Source organism: Hemitrygon akajei, chromosome 7 (genome assembly GCF_048418815.1).
Source record: "Hemitrygon akajei chromosome 7, sHemAka1.3, whole genome shotgun sequence".
NCBI classification, from domain to species: Eukaryota; Metazoa; Chordata; class Chondrichthyes; order Myliobatiformes; family Dasyatidae; genus Hemitrygon; species Hemitrygon akajei.
Genome location: NC_133130.1, coordinates 54,552,606 through 54,570,721, shown reverse-complemented (window position 1 = coordinate 54,570,721; position 18,116 = coordinate 54,552,606). Strand labels below are relative to the sequence as shown.

Below are 18,116 nucleotides of genomic sequence, written 5' to 3'. Positions count from 1 at the left end.
ATCTCTGTTCTAAAAGGATGCCCCTCTATTCTGAGGCTGTGCCTTCTGCTTTTAGACTTACCTCCACCATAGGAAACATCCACTCTAACGAGGCCTTTCAACATTCGATAGGATTCAATGAGGTCACCCCTCATTCTTCTGAATTCCAGCCAGTACGGGACCAGAGCCATCAAGTGACAAGCCTCTCATTCCTGTAATCAGTTTTGTGAACTTCCTTTGAACTTTCTCCAATATCAGCACATCCTTTCTTAGATAAAACTGCTCTCAGAACTCCAAATGAGGCCTCACCAGTGTTTTATAAAGCCTCAACTTTACATCCTTGCTTTTATATTCTAGTCCTCTTGAAATGAAATGCCATGCACAAATAGAGCTAATTTTTCCTTAAGTACTTCATTCAATGCAGATGTGACCTGGCCTACTGAATACTTCAAACACTTTCTATTTTTAATTTCAGGTTTTCAGTATCCTCAGTATTGCGACTACTCTGAAGGAGCCTAAATACTTGGATCTTCAACCAAATAAGATAACTTCACACATCTTCTCTTGCCCCATCATTGAAATTTTCTCACAACCTATGGACTCACTTTCAAGGGCTCATCATCTAATGTTCTTGATATTTATTGCTTATTTATTTATTAATATCTCTTTGTATTTGCACAGTAGGTTGTCTTTCACACACTGGTGGTATGCTCATTTGCTGCGGTCTTTCATTGATTCTATTATGGTTATTATATTTATTGAGTATGCCCACAAGAAAATGAATCTCAGGGTAGTATAGTGACATATATGTACCTTGATAATAGATTTACTTTGAACTTTATTAGGATGAAGTTTACATCCATGATACTAAAATTCCAAAACTCCTACTAACACCAAAATGCCCTGTGTCTCCTGTTCTACTTCATCATCTCATTTGCTCATCTCCTGTAATCCCTTGCATTCACTTTTGCCTCGCCCTTCCTCACCGACACTTTTTAAAATGCATAAATAGATAAACCCAATGGAAATGCCCTGGACATAAACTGCACTTCTGAGAAGTCTTCGTCGTGTATTATTTTAACGTCTTTGTACCCCACCACCCAAAAATTTAATATCCAATTATTTAGATACTTTTGGATAAGCAGTATTTAAACACAGCTCTATTCGGTACAAAATACAACTTAACCTTCCAGCAGAACTCCTCTCCCATCATCAGTGCTACTCCGATAACAACGAAATGAAAGTCTCTGCTGGAGTCGCGTAATAACTACATTGTGCCATTAGCTTTAATTGCAAGCGGTGCCTGCACCGAGAGTTGTCTCGGCTTTGCTGCGGATTCGTTTTGAGGAACAGGCTCCCCGCCGCTTCCGGGTGACTGACAGGCGGTGCGACCGCCGCCTAGTGTGCAGTGTATGGTGGATCGGGCGGCTGGAGAGTCGCGGCGGCCGGTAGGAAGGGACGGGGAAAGGGGGCAGTAACCGGGACGAGGGGGACAGTGTCCGGTGCGCATCAGGAACCGGGCGGGGGTGAGGGGGGACCGTGTTACTCCCTCGGATCCAGGCGGGTTCGATTCTGACCCGGGTGCTCGGGGATCCGCGGTAGGCCCGAGACAGAGCCACGGCCTCTGGTTTGGTCTGGGACGCTAGTCGAGCTGGTGGTCTCATGGCAACTATTCCCGCAAGGCTGAAATGTCTCCCCAACGGCGTCCAGCTCCGGTTAACCGGTCAGTGACGCTGGGAACTCGCTGTATCGAAGATATCCATCGTAGATAAAGTACACACTGAGCCCATGTTATAAAAGCGCATCTTCACAGTATACTAAGTATAATCGTAATCATACTTTAGTATTCTAGCTTCTTCATTCATGTGACCTTGGCCCCGTTGAAATTATCTATTTAGTCTGTTTCACAGGCTATTTAATAACCGAATCCGCACAGAATTCTGCTTGCTACAGCTGTAATTGTGCAAACTGCGTTTAACGTTCAAATTATGAAGCTGCAAGTTATTTGAATTTTTTTTATGGAACGTAAATTTCGCAGTATATCATGGAAGATCGAAATGAGAGGGGTGTAAAGATGAGGCAGAACCCAAGCACATCTACAGTGGACCAGAAAAGAGAGACAGGTACTGTTTAAGTTTTATAGTCAATTATGATTATATAAAGAACAATGGAATTACTTGAACCATTTAAGTGTAATTTCTTATATACCTGGCCCATTTAAATAAAATGACAGATTCACCTACCGTTAATTAAAAAGGGGTGTGTGTTGCTGTGGTGTTTAAAACCTTAAAGCAGAATAACTTAGCTTAGCAGGATTCCCTCTCATTGGTTCTCAGAAGCCTCCAACAGCTTTTGGAGTTTTACTTACTAAAAACAATAGGAACAGGTATTACAGAACTCAATTATCAGTTCTCCCATTTGCCAAAAACTTAGCTCAAATAAAAGCAAAAAAAACTCTACAGGGGAGGCAGCATTTGTGGAGAGAGTAAAGCTGTTAATACTTTTGGTTGATGAGCTTCCATCTGAAAATGAAATGTGCCAGTTTTTGCCTTATTTCCTAATAGCTCATTTTGTGGATTGTTATCAATTGTTTGCTTGCGATCCTGTGATACATTTGGAGCATTTTGTCAACTCAAATATACTTCGACACCTTGTTGATATTTCATATTGATGCTGAGGCACAATCTTTATTTCAATCGTATCACATGGCTTATCCAATAGCTTATTGTATTCTTGTGATGAATATTCACTGTGCCGGGCCAGGGGAACTTATTTTTTGCCAAGCTCAGCTTTCTAACATTGCAGCTGAAACTTCTAAAGATCAAAGAGTTGTTTTTGAGTAAGTTACACTTCCAGCCAATATTATTTGTTCAGATTTTTGTCATAAACGGGAACCATTCTTCAGTTCTTAATGTAAATTATTAGTCTGAAGTTAAAAGGACAACTTTGTAAACAAATAGCACTCTGTATAGAGCACAGACCGCTGGCCCTACAACACGCCACTGATTGCTCAAGTTAGGTTAATTGGCCTGTTTCATACCAGTCAACACAAGCTAAGTTATTTCAAGCAAGCTTGTAGTCCAGATTGATACCGTCATTCAGCACATCAAATAGCTAATCTGTCCATAGATGGAAAATCTGTGAACACGGATTCAGCATTCACAATATTAATTTTAGGTGTTTGGACACTCTATCCCCAGAAACATTTGCAGAGGCTTTGTAGACGAACTGTGTGAAAATATATCTGAAGTCAACCAAGTGGCAAAAAAGCAGTATAAATATAAAAGAGTGGTCAGTCTTGTTAGGGATGATCAAGAAACCTCAAAAAGAATGACAGAAACATGGGGTGAACTGGAATTCATTCCTCAGAGACTTTGATTTCTGCTACAGACAACTCATTAGTATACCTTTTTACCTTATAGGAATTGTACCTGTGTTTTGGAAATCCTTCATGTTTTTAGAAATCATTTGTAGTTTGGAAATCTTTTGTAAGATGGAAATCCTTTGTGATATTTAAATGTGCTTTAAGCATTTTATTTAAATGTAAGTGTGTATTATTAAAAAATAGTTGAACTGTGTTTAAAGGCAACACGAGTGAATCTGCAGATGCTGGGAATAAATAAAAAACATAAAATGCTGGCAGAACTCAGCAGGCCAGACAGCATCTATGGGAGGAAGGTAATAACGACGTTTCGAGCCGAAACCCTTCATCAGGAGTGAAGTAACATGGGATGGTTGGGGGGGGGGGGGATAAGAAGTGGGGGGAGGGATAAAGTAGAGAGCTGGGAAGTGATAGGCTGAAGGGAAATGGGCTAGGGGGAAGGTGGAGAATTATGGGAAATAAAGGAGAAAGAAAGGTAGGGCTGGGGGGAGAGATTATAGTGAGGGGGGGAAAGAGAGAGAGAACCAGACTAAAATAATAGATAGGGATGGGGTAAGGGTGGGGGGCAGGGGTATCAACGGAGGTCAGTGAGTTGGATGTTCATGCCGGCAGGAAGAAGGCTACCTAGGCGGGAGATGAGGTATTGCTCCATCAACCTGCGTGTGGCCTCATCTTGACGGTAGAGGCGGGCCATGGACAGACATGTCGGAGTGGGAGTGGTCTGTGGAATTGACATTTCTGCCTATCTCGACTGTTTTAATTATCCCCTTGTTCAATCCCTTCCCACCTATGTCCATGATGCTTCCCGTGCTTTACATCTTCAAAGATTTCAAGTTCCCTGGCCCCCACCGCCTCATTTTCACCATGGACGTCCAGTCCCTATATACCTCTATCCCCCACCAGGAAGGTCTCCAAGCTCTCCGTTTCTTCCTAGATTCCAGACCCAGCCAGTCGCCCTCTACCACCACTCTTCTCCGCCCTCGCGGAATTAGTCCTCACCCTTATCAATTTCTCCTTTGGCTCCTCCCACTTCCTCCAAACTAAAGGGTGTAGCCATGGGCACCCGCATGGGTCCCTAGCTATGCCTGCCTTTTTGTCGGCCATGTGGAGCAATCTATGTTCCAAGCCTACACCGGTATCTATCCTCCTCTTTTCTTGCGTTATATCGACGACTGCATCGGCGCTGCTTCCTGCACACATGCTGAGCTCGTCGACTTCATTAACTTTGCTTCCAACTTTCACCCCGCCCTCAAATTCACCTGGTCTATTTCCTGACACCTCCCTCCCCTTTCTAGATCTTTCTGTTTCTATCTCTGGAGACAGCCTATCTACCGACGTCTACTACACACCTACTAACTCCCACAGCTACCTAGACTATTCCTCCTCCCACCCTGTCTCCTGCAAAAATGCTATCCCTTTCTCTCAATTCCTCCGCCTCCCGCTGCATCTGCTCTCAGGATGAGGCCTTTCATTCTAGGACAAAGGAGATGTCTTCCTTTTTTAAAGAAAGGGGCTTCCCTTCGTACACTATCAACTCTGTCCTCCATTGCGTCTCCCATATTTCACGCACCTCTGCCCTCACCCCATCCCCCCGCCAGCCCACCAGGGATAGAGTCCCCCTGGTCCTCACCTATCACCCTACCAGCCTACAGATCCAACGTATAATCCTCCGTAACTTCCGCCACCTCCTACGTGATCCCACCACCAACCACATCTTCCCCTCCCCCCCCACTCTCCGGCTTTCCACAGGGATCACTCCCTACGCGACTCCCTTGTTCATTCATCCCCCCCATCCCTCCCCACAGACCTCCCTCCGGGCACTCATCCCTGCAAACGGAAGAAGTGCTACCACCTGCCCCCACACTTCTTCCCTCACCACCATCCCAGGCCCCCAGACAGTCCTTTCAGGTGAGGCACCACTTCACCTGTGAGTCAAACTGGGGTGATATACTGTATCCGGTGCTCCCAATGTGGCCATTTATACATTGAGGAGACCTGCCGCAGACTGGGAGACCGTTTCCGCTGAACACCGGCGCTCAGTCCTCCAGCAGTGGCGGGATCTCCCTGTGGCCACAACACTTCAATTCCACAGACCACTCCCACTCCGACATGTCTGTCCATGGCCTCCTCCTTTACCGTCAAGATGAGGCCACACGCAGGTTGATGGAGCAATACCTCATCTCCCACCTAGGTAGCCCTTCTTCCTGCCGGCATGAACATCCAACTCACTGACCTCCGTTGATACCCCTGTCCCCCACCCTTATCCCCATCCCTATCTATTATTTTAGTCTGGTTCTCTCTCTCTTTCCCCCCCCCCCCACTATAATCTCTCCCCCCAGCCCTACCTTTCTTTCTCTTTTATTTCCCATAATTCTCCACCTTCCCCCTAGCCCATTTCCCTCCAGCCTATCACTTCCCAGCTCTTTACTTTATCCCTCCCCCCCACTTCTTATCCCCCCCCCCCCCTCAACCATCCCATGTTACTTCACTCCTGATGAAGGGTTTCGGCCCGAAATGTCGTTATTACCTCCTCCCATAGATGCTGTCTGGCCTGCTGAGTTCTGCCAGCATTTTGTGTTTTTTATTTTGAACTGTGTTTAAACTACTTTGTTAGCTGAAAGTAACTCCTTGGTAGTGAAGAAGCACCCAGTCAAATAGTAGGTGTTGGCAGCTAAACGCGCTGTGGAGGATAAACAGAGAAGTGATCTAGCCTTTGGCAATTAGGTGCCTGCAGTAGAACCTCCCTTTATCAAGGGTACCTATAGCTTTTTATATCAGATAAGGCTTAAGGTCTTTATTTGAGTTCAGAATTTTGCAGTCAGCAAACCCAGTACTACCACATTCTATAATACTGTATGAAGTCTTGCTGTTCTGGACATCTCAGATAATTCATCTCAGTTAGTCAAGTGTTAATGGATGAAGATGGTGGTGTGGTTAGGCAATAGTATCCAGCCATGAAGTTAAATTAAAATATAGGAACAATTAAATCTTAGAAGTTATATTGCTAGTGATTTGAGCTATTGAGATGATAATACAAAGAAAGAATGATTAATTGTGTTCCTATAATAGTATTTACTGTTCCAAATATGCTGTTTATCTTTTATGAAGGAAAAGCTAAAAGAAAAAGAAAACGGAGTAGAAGTAGATCTTCTTCCGTGACTTCAACTTCATCGTCTTCATCATCATCATCAAATTCATCATCTTCATCGTCCTCGTCTTCAAGAAGTCGAAGCAGATCGAGCAGTAGAGGTGAATATGCAAAACATCAATAGAAGCTAAAATTTAATCACAGCAGCTTTGAGCTTGGTGCTATTCACAACATGCAACCACAACCCCCAGCCCCTGGCAACTTAACTAACGTTCCCCCCACCCAGTTTGACCAAAGTGTCCTTGAATTGAATCATTAATCCTGTTTCTCTTTCCAAAGGCACTGCCTGGTCTGCTGAGTCTTTCTGGTGTTTTATTTTACTTCAAATCTGTAGCTGCTCCCCCATTTAAGATCTACACAGAACATCTAAACCATCTCTGCTGTGCTGACAATCTCATATTTCTTTATTTGCCATAATCCCCCAAAATTATTTTGATTTCTGTCTGTAATTCTTTTTTGGCTATTGAGCATGCATTGCCTTTTGACTTGAGAATTCCTTAGTTTTATAACCCCTTCTAGTTAAAACAAAAATCTTCTTCATCTTGGTTTTAAATGGATGATTCCTTATCTTGAGACTATGCTTCCCTGATAATATCTTGGTAAACCTCCCCTTCTCTAATGTCTTTGCTCAGAATTGAACATCGTACTGTAGTTGATAAACAGCCTTTTTTTATTATTATTTCTATTTTCTGCTTATAAACCCAAAAACCAAAACATTGTTTTTACCATATATTAAAGTATCAGAAATTATTGAAAAAGATTTATGCACATGGATACTAATGTCACTTCCCTTATCTACAATTCAATATCACATTAAATATCATACAAGATAAATGTTAAATTAGCTAAACATAAAACTTCAGATGATAGGTTTATGTTTTTCATTCGTGTGTACTGATGCAGTGTTACTAAAGCAGCAACAAGTGGATTTATTTTTATTCAGTCAAGTGGACTCTTAAACAATGGTGATAGGAGGTGGCATGGTAGGTAGAAGTGTAAATTAAAGGAAAAGAGAAGTTGAAAGAGTGAGGTGAAAGCAACAGAGCTCCTGTAAAGTTCAAGTTCAGCTTCTTGTCACTGAACCGTACGCATGTATACCACCAAACGAAACAGCATTCCTCTGGACCAAGGTGCACAACACATCACATATAACTCACACACATAATACAAAAAGTAATATTACCACTAGTAAATTAACAACTATTAAGGTGCATATTTATTATGTTTAAAAAGGAAGCAGAATAACGCTGCTGGCACTTTATACTTGACGGGATCTGGGTGTCGGCAAGTTCAGTCGTGTTACAGCCTGGAAAAAGAAGCTGTTTCCCATCCTAACAATCCTTGTCCTAATGCTGCGGAGCCTCGTGCCTTATGGTGGATTGTTGGATGGATGGGAGGGATTCACAATGCTAAGAACCCTGAATAAGCAGTACTGCTGAAGGGTGGAAAAAGGACCGGGATGATCCTCTCAGCACTGTTTGCAATCCTTTGCAGGGATTTGCAGACAGATACCTTGCAATTCCATACCAGACAATGATGCAGCTGGTCAGGACACTCTCGATGGTGCTGTTGTAAATATTGGTTGAAATGGAAGGGGGGGGGGGGTGGAAGGAAGACCTCATTCACCTCAATCTCCTCAAAGTGTAAATCCTGCTGTGTTTTCTTGACCAAAGAGGGACCAGGTGAGTTTGTCTGTTAGGTGCACTCCCATGAACTTGATGCTCCTAACTCTCTCCACAGAGGAGTCATGTATGTGCACTGAGGAGAGGTTAGCCTGCACCTTCCTAAGATCCACAGTCATCTCTTTCGTCCATGTTGAGCTCGCACCATCCTACCAGCTGCTCTTCCTCCTCTCTCTATGCCACCTCGTCATTGCTGATGAAGCCAACCGCCTATGTGTCATTAGCGAACTTGGCAATTCGGTTTGAACTGAATCTAGCAGTGCAGTCGTGCATCAGCAGTTGGCTGACAGCGTAGCCGTAGAGAACGCCAGTGCTCAGCGTGATACAGCTAGAGATGTTCCTGTCAACACGGACTGACTGTCGTCTTTCCGTCAAGGATTCAGTTTCAGAGTAAGGTGTTGAGACCCAACGAAGACAGTTTACCCACTAGCTTCTGAGGGAGGATCATATTAAACACTGAGCTGAATAAACAGCACTCTGGCCTATGAGGCACCATTTTCCTGGTAGGACAGGATGGAGTAGAGTGCAGAGGCTATGGCATCATCAGTGGACCGATTTGAGTGATAAGCAAACTGGAAAGGGTCCAATGTAGCAGATGGGATTTAATGCAATCCATGACCAGTCACTCAAAACACTTAATTATTGTTGAGGTTGGTGGCACTGGACGGTAGCCGTTGAGGCAGGTTACTGTCACTTCTTGGGCAGCACGATGATGGTAGCCACCTTGAGGCCTTAGGACACAGTGGACTATTCCTGAAGATGTCTGTTAGAACCTGAATTAGCTCAGCTGCATAGTGCCTCAGCACCAAACCAGGTATGTTATCAGGCCCTGCAGCTTTACGTGGGTTGACCCTAGCTAGGGTCTTCTTCACATCAGCTGTGACCAGATAGTGTCTGCTCCTCGAGGGGTGGGGCGCCTTCCTCACCAGCACATCATTCCATGCATCAAACCGAGCATGAAAGACATTTAGCCTGTAAGGGAGAGAAGCGTCACAGTTGTTAACGCGCAGGATGGACTGAATGTCCTCCCACGTGCTGCTCGTGTCTCTGTGTCACCGAGATGGCTGTATATTCTCTGAATAATCCTGTTTTGCCTTCCTCATGGCGCAGGAAACACAACTCTTGTCTTATCCCCCAATCTGAAGGCAGCACCCCATGGCTTCTGATTTGCTCTCACATAGATGTGAAAAAGTATAATTCAAAAGAAAAATGCAAATGATTATGATGTCTGTCTTGAGGATTTTTGTGAAACTATTGCATTTAACCTAAAGATTAAACTAAATTGCACTGAAACTAACAAGTTCATAAATCCAACCTATCTCCCAGAATGTGCATTTTGTACTATACCTGAAGCTTTGCTTATTAATGTACTTCCATAAAATTGTACAAAATGTAACCATGGATCTCTGAATATGATTTAACAAAACTACACAATTGTCCACACTTCTGCATGCTTTTTTGCAAAAAAATTCTATGAAGCATTTGATGAGAAATCAAAATGCTTAAAGAAGCATTTAATTGTTATTGTCGATAACTGTCAATATTCTCTCTGGAAGATTGGTATGTTGCTTTAAAAAAAAATTGGAAAATAATAGAAGTTGATAAATCCTATTTGGAAACGGAGAAAACACATGCTATTTCAAGCAGTTTTCTCCTAAGAGGGTGGTATGTTTAAATATTGAGCAAAATTTACCACACATTACTCGTGTCTGATCCTGTAACTGCTTTGACAGAATCCCAGAAAAAGTCAAAAATTAAAAAAAGGAAGAAAGAAAAACAACACAAAAAGGTGAAGATTTTTATTTTTCATTTGAAATAAGATATTTATAAGAAAATTATATATAAGGAAAATACAGTATTTTGAAACATAACTGCTGATAGTCTGTTATTGAATCCATTAAAAAGTTCTTGCAGTGTTATTTATAATTTGCTTCTTTTTAGCGAGGCAAAAAGGAAAAAAAGAAAAAGCGAAAGAGGAAAAAGAATGCATGTTCAGGGCCTGTCCAGATTTCTAAGGTAATTCAAGACTCAGCTGGTAAATCTAAAGCATTTTGAATGAAGCCACAACAGACAATTCTCTTCCTTGAAACAGAATGTTAGTAAGGTGTAAAATTTGAGTACAATTCCCAGTAACTACGAGGAGTGATTGATAGGTTTGTGACCAAGGTAGAAGGAGTCAATTTTAGAAATTCTAACACACTTATTTTTCAATATAGTCCCCTCCTACGTGCATGTGAAAAATAAAACAGAGAGAGCATTTTAAAGAGGCTGAAGCATTAGACCTACAGTTTTCATTTTGATAGGTTAAATTAGAGCAGAACTTGCACTGTAAATGATAGGGTCCTGGAAAATGTTGCAACAGAGGGACCAAAAGGTACGGGTCTACCGGCCAGAACACATACATTACCTTGGCTTCTTGCCACTGAGCCACTTTTGGATTCAGTGTGCCACTCTTCCTCGGATCCAGCAGTTGTCACTATTTTGACCATCCTGTCATGTGAGATCTTGTCAGATCTTTTGCTGAAATCCACACCGACTACAGCAGCCAGACAGCCCTCTTTGTTTGTCTCCCCGCCCCCCCCCCCCCCCCCCAAGTCCTGAATCAAATGGTTAGGCACAACTGTCTCTTAACATCTTCATACTGACTATCGATGATTAATCTTTGCCTATTCAGAGGCATCAAATTATGCAAATTTGCTAGAAGATAGAACCATGCGTGATAAGAACCGATCCTTCAACTCACAATATCTGTGTGAGAAATAATGCCGAATTAAAGTGACTCTCTTCTGCCTACACATAATCCATGTTTTAATGATCTCTAATAGGTCTTGCTTGCCTGCTTTCACCATTACCCTTGTCAACCCATTCCAGACACCCCCTGTTCTCTGTGGGGAGAATAGAAAACTTACCCTCTCATTTTAAATGCATGTCCTGTAGTACCTGACATTTTTACCCCGCACGACCCCCCCCCCCCCCCACCAAAGAGATGCTATTTCAGAGATGGGGAATAAATTCTGGGCTTATTAGTGTGCCTGTAGTTGAATTAAAGGTTCATACTTTAAGGCAAGCCAGGAATGTGATTGGTAGATCAGACATGAAGTAGAGGCAAACACGAGGAAATCTGCAGATGCTGAAAATTCAAGCAGTACACACACAAAATGCTGGTTGAACGCAGCAGGTCAGGCAGCATCTATAGGGAGAAACGCTGTCAACATTTCGGGCCGAGACCTTTCGTCTGGACTGAGTAGAGGTAGATTAGTTGTGAAGTGCCTGATAAAAATTGAGAAAACTGCAGATGCTGGAAATCTAAAACAAAACTACCAGCTGCTGAGTCCTGATGAAGGGTCTTGGCACAAATGTCGACTGCTTACTCCTGTCCGTAGCTGCTGCCTGGTCTGCTGAGTTCCTCCATCATTTTGTGTGTTGCATGCAGACTGCTGGAAATCCTCAACAGGGCAGGCAGCATCTCATGGAAAGTTATCATTTCAGGTTGACAGCCCTTTGCTGGAACTGGAAAGGTAAGAAAGAAGTTCATTAAGCTGTGGGGAGGGGGTGATTTCCTCTGATAGGGTAAAACTGGTCTGATCACAGGGATAAATTGTAAGCAAGGTTATTAGCACAATGAGTGAAAGGGAGCAGTTAGAGAGTGGAAACATAGAGAAAAGAATGTAGGAGATGTGAAGGAGCCGTGCCTGGCAGGACTGGCTGGGCAAGTGCTTCACTTCGAGAGAAAAAGAGACAGAAAATGAACAGGCTGAGGCATCATCACAGACAGTAACTGATCCAGAGAGTGAAATTGTATTTCTTAAAGTTCTTGAATTCTTTATTGAGTCTGAAAGCCTGCTACATGCCCAGTTGAACAATAATGTTCCATTCCTCTAGTTCATATTGCACTTCATTGTAACAGTGCAGGAGGCCACAAACCAGTAGCTCTGAGTGCAGTGGGGATGAAGTACCAACGGAAGTTCGGGGTAGTCCCGCAGACTAAGTTCAGGCGTTACACAAAGCAGATACCCAGTTTATGTTTGGGTTCTGTACTGTAGAGAATACCAGTGAAGGGAGGAAAGTGGAGTGAGCAAGAGTATCTGGAAAGACTGACCTGATCTCTGCTTGGTGAGAAGGGAAGAGGTGAAAAGACAAATGATACAATCCTGCAGTGACAAGGGAACGTGCCAAAAGAAGTGAACTGGTTGGTGGGAACAGAAGTGAGGTCCGAGGAGGAATCATGAAATTAAATTCATGAGGATTTGTAGCCATTTTAGAAATTCAAAAGTAAGAATTCCAGCGATTTGCAGATCCTTCTATGAACACAGGAGGGCGATCTGTGCATTGTTTATTTTCAGCCTGCAGCTTTGTGGTTATAAATATTGTTCTCATTACAGTTTCTGAAAGACCGAGACAAAAGTGATAAATATAGCATGATTACAGGAAAGAGGATAAAAATGAAAGTTAAAAAGACCAGAGGTGATAAGGAGGTATGTTACTTTGTTTTACCCTTTAAATTGGAGTAACGTGAAAGAACACTATCTATGAAGCACTGCACTGCACCTTAACGGATGGGTGTGTCTAGATTTTTAAATCTCTCTGGCGGGAATTCCAACTGGTCTCAATTGTTTTCCACAGTCATCAGACAGATCCGTTGAAGCCACCTATTTGAACCTTTGTTTTTTTTTAATTTTTGGCATTCCTGACTATAGTTTTGAACATATTCTTCTGAGCAATTGCTATTCTTCTGTGAAGCTATGTTGATATTTGCAGATTTTTGAGATGGCGCTGGTAAAACACAGCAATACTTTACTGGCAGCAAACAAATCTAACTACTCTATTAATCACACTTTTTCTGGACAATGATCACTGCAGTCAATAGTCTGTACTTTCCCTTTTGGAGTTGTGCTTTTGAGCCACCTGAACAACCTGGCATGTTCTGGGTGGGACTCAATGAGTCTCGAAGGAGCATTACGGTTGTGACGGGTTCGGGCCGAATCAAAGCAGCGGAACCCAAGAGCGAGGAACAAGCTAAGGTTTGGCCACTACTTAGAGCAGACTTGGGGCCAAATCGAAGTGGCAAGGCGAAGACGCTTGGCTGATTTAAGTGCTGTGCCAGATTGCAAAGGTTGAGTGTTGGGGACAGAGGTGAGGGACGGCTGATGTTAGGCTCGCTGCTTCATGAGGTTTACTCACTCTGCTAAACTGAGGCTGTGGCCTGCAACTAACGGGCTCCTGAACCGGCTACAGTGATGAACTGGTTTCTTGGCTGTGAACTGTCTTTCGTGAACTTTAGTTCTGAATGTTATTTGTTTGCCTTTTATCATTTGCATGACTTGTTCTTTTTTTCTGCACATTTATTGTGTACAGTTCTGGTCACTGAATTATAGGAAGATGTCAACAAAATAGAGAGAGTACAGAGGAGATTTACTAGAATGTTACCTGAGTTTCAGCACCTAAGTTACAGAGAAAGGTTGAACAAGTTAGGTCTTTATTCTTTGGAGCATAGAAGGTTGAATGGGGATTTGATAGAGGTATTTAAAATTATGAGGGGTATAGATAGAGTTGACATTGATAGGCTTTTTCCATTGAGAGTAGGGGAGATTCAAACAAGAGGACTTGAGTTGAGAGTTAGGAGGCAAAAGTTTAAGAGTAACATGAGGGGGAATTTCTTTACTCAGAGTGTGGTAGCTGTGTGGAATGAGCTTTCAGTAGAAGTGGTAGAGGCAGGTTCGATATTGTCATTTAAAGTAAAATTGGATAGGTATATGGACGGGAAAAGAATGGAGGGTTATGGGCTGAGTGCAGGTCGGTGGGACTAGGTGAGAGTAAGCGTTCGGCACAGACTAGAAGGGCCGAGATGGCCTGTTTCCGTGCTGTAATTGTTCCATGGTTTTATTGGGTGACTGTTTTTTAATGGGTTCTCTGGGGTTTCTTCGTTTTTGTTGCTGCCTGCAAGAAGACAAATTTCAAGGTTGTCAACTTTGATAATGTACTTTGAGCTTTGAACTTTGAAATTCTCCAACTAAAGTTAACAATGAAATTATTCCTTTTGTCTCTTAACAGATCCATTTAAACTATTAGGACTGATTATCTTTTTTTCCTTTCCACAGCGAGACCGAAATCGAGCTGAACTCCTTCAGTTCTTGAACTCTGCTATGTAGAGAAGATGTGCATCAGTGGGATTTCTAAACCGTGAAATGAAGGCTCTGTAAACAGCATGGACTTTGTTACTGAAGACCAATGTGTGCTTGCACAGCTCAGGGAAAACCCGTTCATAAGTGAATGGAGGAGACTTTTATATTCCAGCGATAAAGGTTGAAATCTGACTGTATGATTTTGAAACAATTACGATAAAACAATCTAAACAAGACTGGTATCCTTCAGGATATTTATCATTCTATTACCAAAGTAGCCATTTGGAAAAAAGTTCTTAAGAAAGCTCAAATTGTTTCATTGCTTAGAAAATTGCCTAGTTGGGAAGAATTGACTCTTCAGAATTTTATTCAGGCAAATTTTACAAAATTATATACATTCCAAGTTTCTGAAAAAAAATACAAGGCACATTAATAAAAGGTCAATGATAGAGGCACTGGATATTATTTTTTTAATGTCTTCTGTCTCAGGAGATTAAAATTTTGGATTGAACTGTTTTGGTGAACCCCTAATAATTGAATGCTTGCATTCAGTTTAAAATTGGAAATTATCAGCATTAATTTAGCAAATGTTAACAAAATGAATGCATCACATCACCCAATTTACAAAATTGAGTGTTTCCCAAATGGACAAAAACACACTGCACTTGAACCTCATGAAAGGCTTATTTTAGGTGGAATGTATTTTGATCATTTGAAAAGTAGTAGAAAAGAATACAGTAGTAAGAAATTAACTGCATATTGTGATAAAAGAAAAAAATAGTATAAAAAGCTGTGGATGAAATACAGAAAATTCATCCCTTCAGACACAGCATTTCTCATTGTGCATGGTAGGTTGTGTCTGACCACTCCTATAGAGTTTTCAAGGAAAGGCAGTGGATGTTTTCAACATGGGCTTTACCGTGGCTTTTGACAAAGTCCCACATTGGTCAACAAGGTTTAGTTATTCGGCATTCAGAATGAGGTAAAAGCCAGAGAGTGGTAGTGGATAGCTGCCTCTCTGACCTGAAGCCTGGGATTAGTGGTATGCACAGAGATTGGTGCTGGGTCAGTTGTTTTCTGTTATCTGTATCAACAGACTGGATGATAATGTGGTAAACTGGATCAGCAAATTTGCAGATGACACCAAGATTAATTGCATAGTGGACAATGAGAAAGACTATTAAAGCTTGCAGCAGGTATGGAGCACTATAGTCCAGGTGCAGGTCAATGGGACTACTCAGAGTAATAGTTCTGCATGGACTAGATGGGCCAAAGAGCCTGTTTTTATGTAGTAGTATTCTATGACTCTTGCTACGTTGTTTTATACAAGTACTGTCAGCAATATTCTTGATTATGAATTGAAATCAGAATAGGTTTAATATCACAGATATATGTCATGAAATGTGTTATCTTAGTGGCAGCAGCACATTGCAATCCATTATTAATATAGAAAAAATAAATGTAATAATAAATATATATATTAAAATAGTAGTACAAAAACAGAAATAAACAAACAAAGTGAGGTAGTGTTCATGGATCAATGTCCATTTAGGAATCGGATGGCAAAGGGGAAAAGAAGCTGTTCCTGAATCATTGAGTGTGTGCCTTCAGGCTTCTGTACCACCTTCCTCATTATAACAACGAGAAGAGGGGATGTCCTGGGTGATGGAGGTCCTTAATAATGGATGTTGCCTTTCTGAGGCACCACTCTTTGAAGATTTCTTGGAATTGAACTTCAAACTCCGCCCAGAGTTCTAATAGTGTCATGCTAACTGCTACCCAGCGTGGTGCCCAGTTAGTATGTAGGCCTAAAAGACAGTGTTCCTTGGTGGGGTTAACTTGGTCATAGAAGACTTTGAATGTTTTGTTATCTCTACTGCAGCATACCCCTGGCAGACATTTCGTGTTCTTTACTCTTTAAACTTGATATAAACCGAAACACTTTCACCAAACCATCTTTGTCCATTTCCCCTGTGCTTTTGAAACCTTTCAATACATCCATAGCCTTATCCTGACCTACTTTTGTAATTTCTTTGAGCCTTCAACCCCTCTTAGCTACATGTCATCCCACATTTCTGACTTCTTAGGCATTACTCCACATTCAGGCTGTTTATAACTCTTGAATTCCCTCCCTGGACTTTCCACTCATTTTTGTTTCTCCCCATCTCCGAGGCCTTAAGAAACCTTGTTGGCAAAGTTTGTGGTCTTTACCATAATGGCAATTATATATTGGCAAGGGTTTAAAATAATTTGGCAGGAGGATGGGAACCAGAGTGACCAGACTGAGGATGGGGTGGTTGGCATACAATTCGATGCATTATGTAGAGAGATTTTGAGGAAGGACAGGCAGATGATAAAGCAAAATTGCAGTCAGTGGGATGAGGTGCAGCTTAACATGGGGCAAAATCAAAAATGGTGATGAATACAGGACTGAAGGTGTTATATTTGAATTGCTCGCAGTATACAGAATAAGGTAGATGATCTTGCAGCACAGTTAGAGGTTGGCAAGTATGGTGTTGTGGGCATCACTGAGTCGTGGCTGAAAGACGATCATAGTTTAATATCTAAGGATACACATTGTTTCAGTAGAGTTAAACTGCAAGGGTAACACAACCCTGATAGGAGTTATTTACAGGCCTCTGAACAGTAGCCAGGATGTGGGATATGAATTAAAACGGAAGGTAGAAAAGGCATGTGATAAGAGCAATGTTGTGGTAGTCATTGGGCATTTCGATATGCAGGTAGTTTGGGAAAATTAGGTTGGTGCTGGATCCCAAGAGAGGAAATTTGCAGAGTGCCTACGAAATGGCTCTTTAGAGCAGCTTGTGGTTGAGCCCATTTGGGGAAAGGTAATTCTGGATTGGGTGTTGTGTAATGAACTGGAATTGATTAGAGAGCTGAAGGTAAAGGTAGCCTGAAGAGACCGTGATCATAAAATGAGAGAATTCACCCTGGAGTTTGAGAGGGAGAAATAGTCACATGTATCAGTATTACGGTAGAGTAAAGAAAATTACAGAGACACGACAGGAGTTGGCCAATGATGATTGGAAGGGGACACTAGCAGGGATGATGTAAGAACAGCAAAGGTTGGAGATTCTGGGGGAAACTTGAAAAAATAGATCCCAAAGATGAAGAAATATTCTAAACGAAAGATGACACTGACAATGGAAGTCAAAGCTAACATGAAAGCAAAAGAGAGGACATAAAATAGAGCAAACACTTGTGAGTACTGTAGTTAGAAGTTTGGGAAGCTTTTAAGAACCAGCAGAAGGAAACTAAAAAAAGTGATAGGGAGAGAAAAGATAAAATGTGAAGCTAAGTTAGCCAATAATATAAAAGAATGCCAAAAGATTGAACAGATACTTAGAGTAAATTAGAGGTAAATTAGTGGGTATCAGACTGCTGGAAAATAATGCTGAACAGGTAGTATTTGGGGACAAAAAATTGGCCAACAAAGTTAAGTATTTTGCCTGACTTCACAGTGGAAGGCACTAGCTGTATGCCAGAAATTCAAGAATGCCAGGGGGCAGAAGTGAGTTGTTGTTGTTGTTAAGAAAATGGTGTTTGGGAAGCTGAAATGTCTGAAGGTAGATAAGTCAAATTGGGCAACACCCCAGCGTTCTGAAAGAAGTAGCTGAAGAGATTGTGGAGGCATTAATAATGATCTTTCAAGAATCACTAGATTCTGGAATAGTTCCAGATGACTGGGGAATTGCAAATGCTACTTTATTCTTTAAGAAAGAATGAGGGGAAAAGACCGGAAATTATAGGCTGGTTATCCTGACTTTAGTGGTTGGGAAGAC

General features: G+C 41.9%; 1 protein-coding gene across 2 annotated transcripts; it reads left to right on the top strand.

Moving 5' to 3' along the window:
- The first annotated feature begins 1,273 nt into the window (after positions 1-1,273).
- Positions 1,274-14,549, top strand: LOC140730466 (uncharacterized). 2 transcript variants are annotated; one of them, XM_073050905.1, is made up of 7 exons: positions 1,275-1,427; positions 2,018-2,102; positions 6,470-6,610; positions 9,925-9,980; positions 10,133-10,207; positions 12,574-12,666; positions 14,290-14,549. In XM_073050905.1, the coding sequence occupies exons 1-7, from the start codon at positions 1,392-1,394 to the stop codon at positions 14,338-14,340; spliced, it is 537 nt and encodes a 178-aa protein (XP_072907006.1). In that variant the 5' UTR covers positions 1,275-1,391; the 3' UTR covers positions 14,341-14,549. The 2 variants fall into 2 exon arrangements, with proteins under 2 accessions (XP_072907008.1, XP_072907006.1); XM_073050907.1 differs by lacking the exon at positions 10,133-10,207 and having other exon boundaries at positions 1,274-1,427.
- Positions 14,550-18,116: the final 3,567 nt, after the last annotated feature.

Bases quoted from the DNA above. Each gene is read 5' to 3' on its own strand.
- LOC140730466 (XM_073050905.1), top strand. From the start codon at position 1,392: ATGGTGGATCGGGCGGCTGGAGAGTCGCGGCGGCCG. The intron at 2,103-6,469 runs GTACTGTTTAAG...TCTTTTATGAAG, and splicing joins GGACCAGAAAAGAGAGACAG to GAAAAGCTAAAAGAAAAAGA. The intron at 9,981-10,132 runs GTGAAGATTTTT...GCTTCTTTTTAG, and splicing joins AAGAAAAACAACACAAAAAG to CGAGGCAAAAAGGAAAAAAA.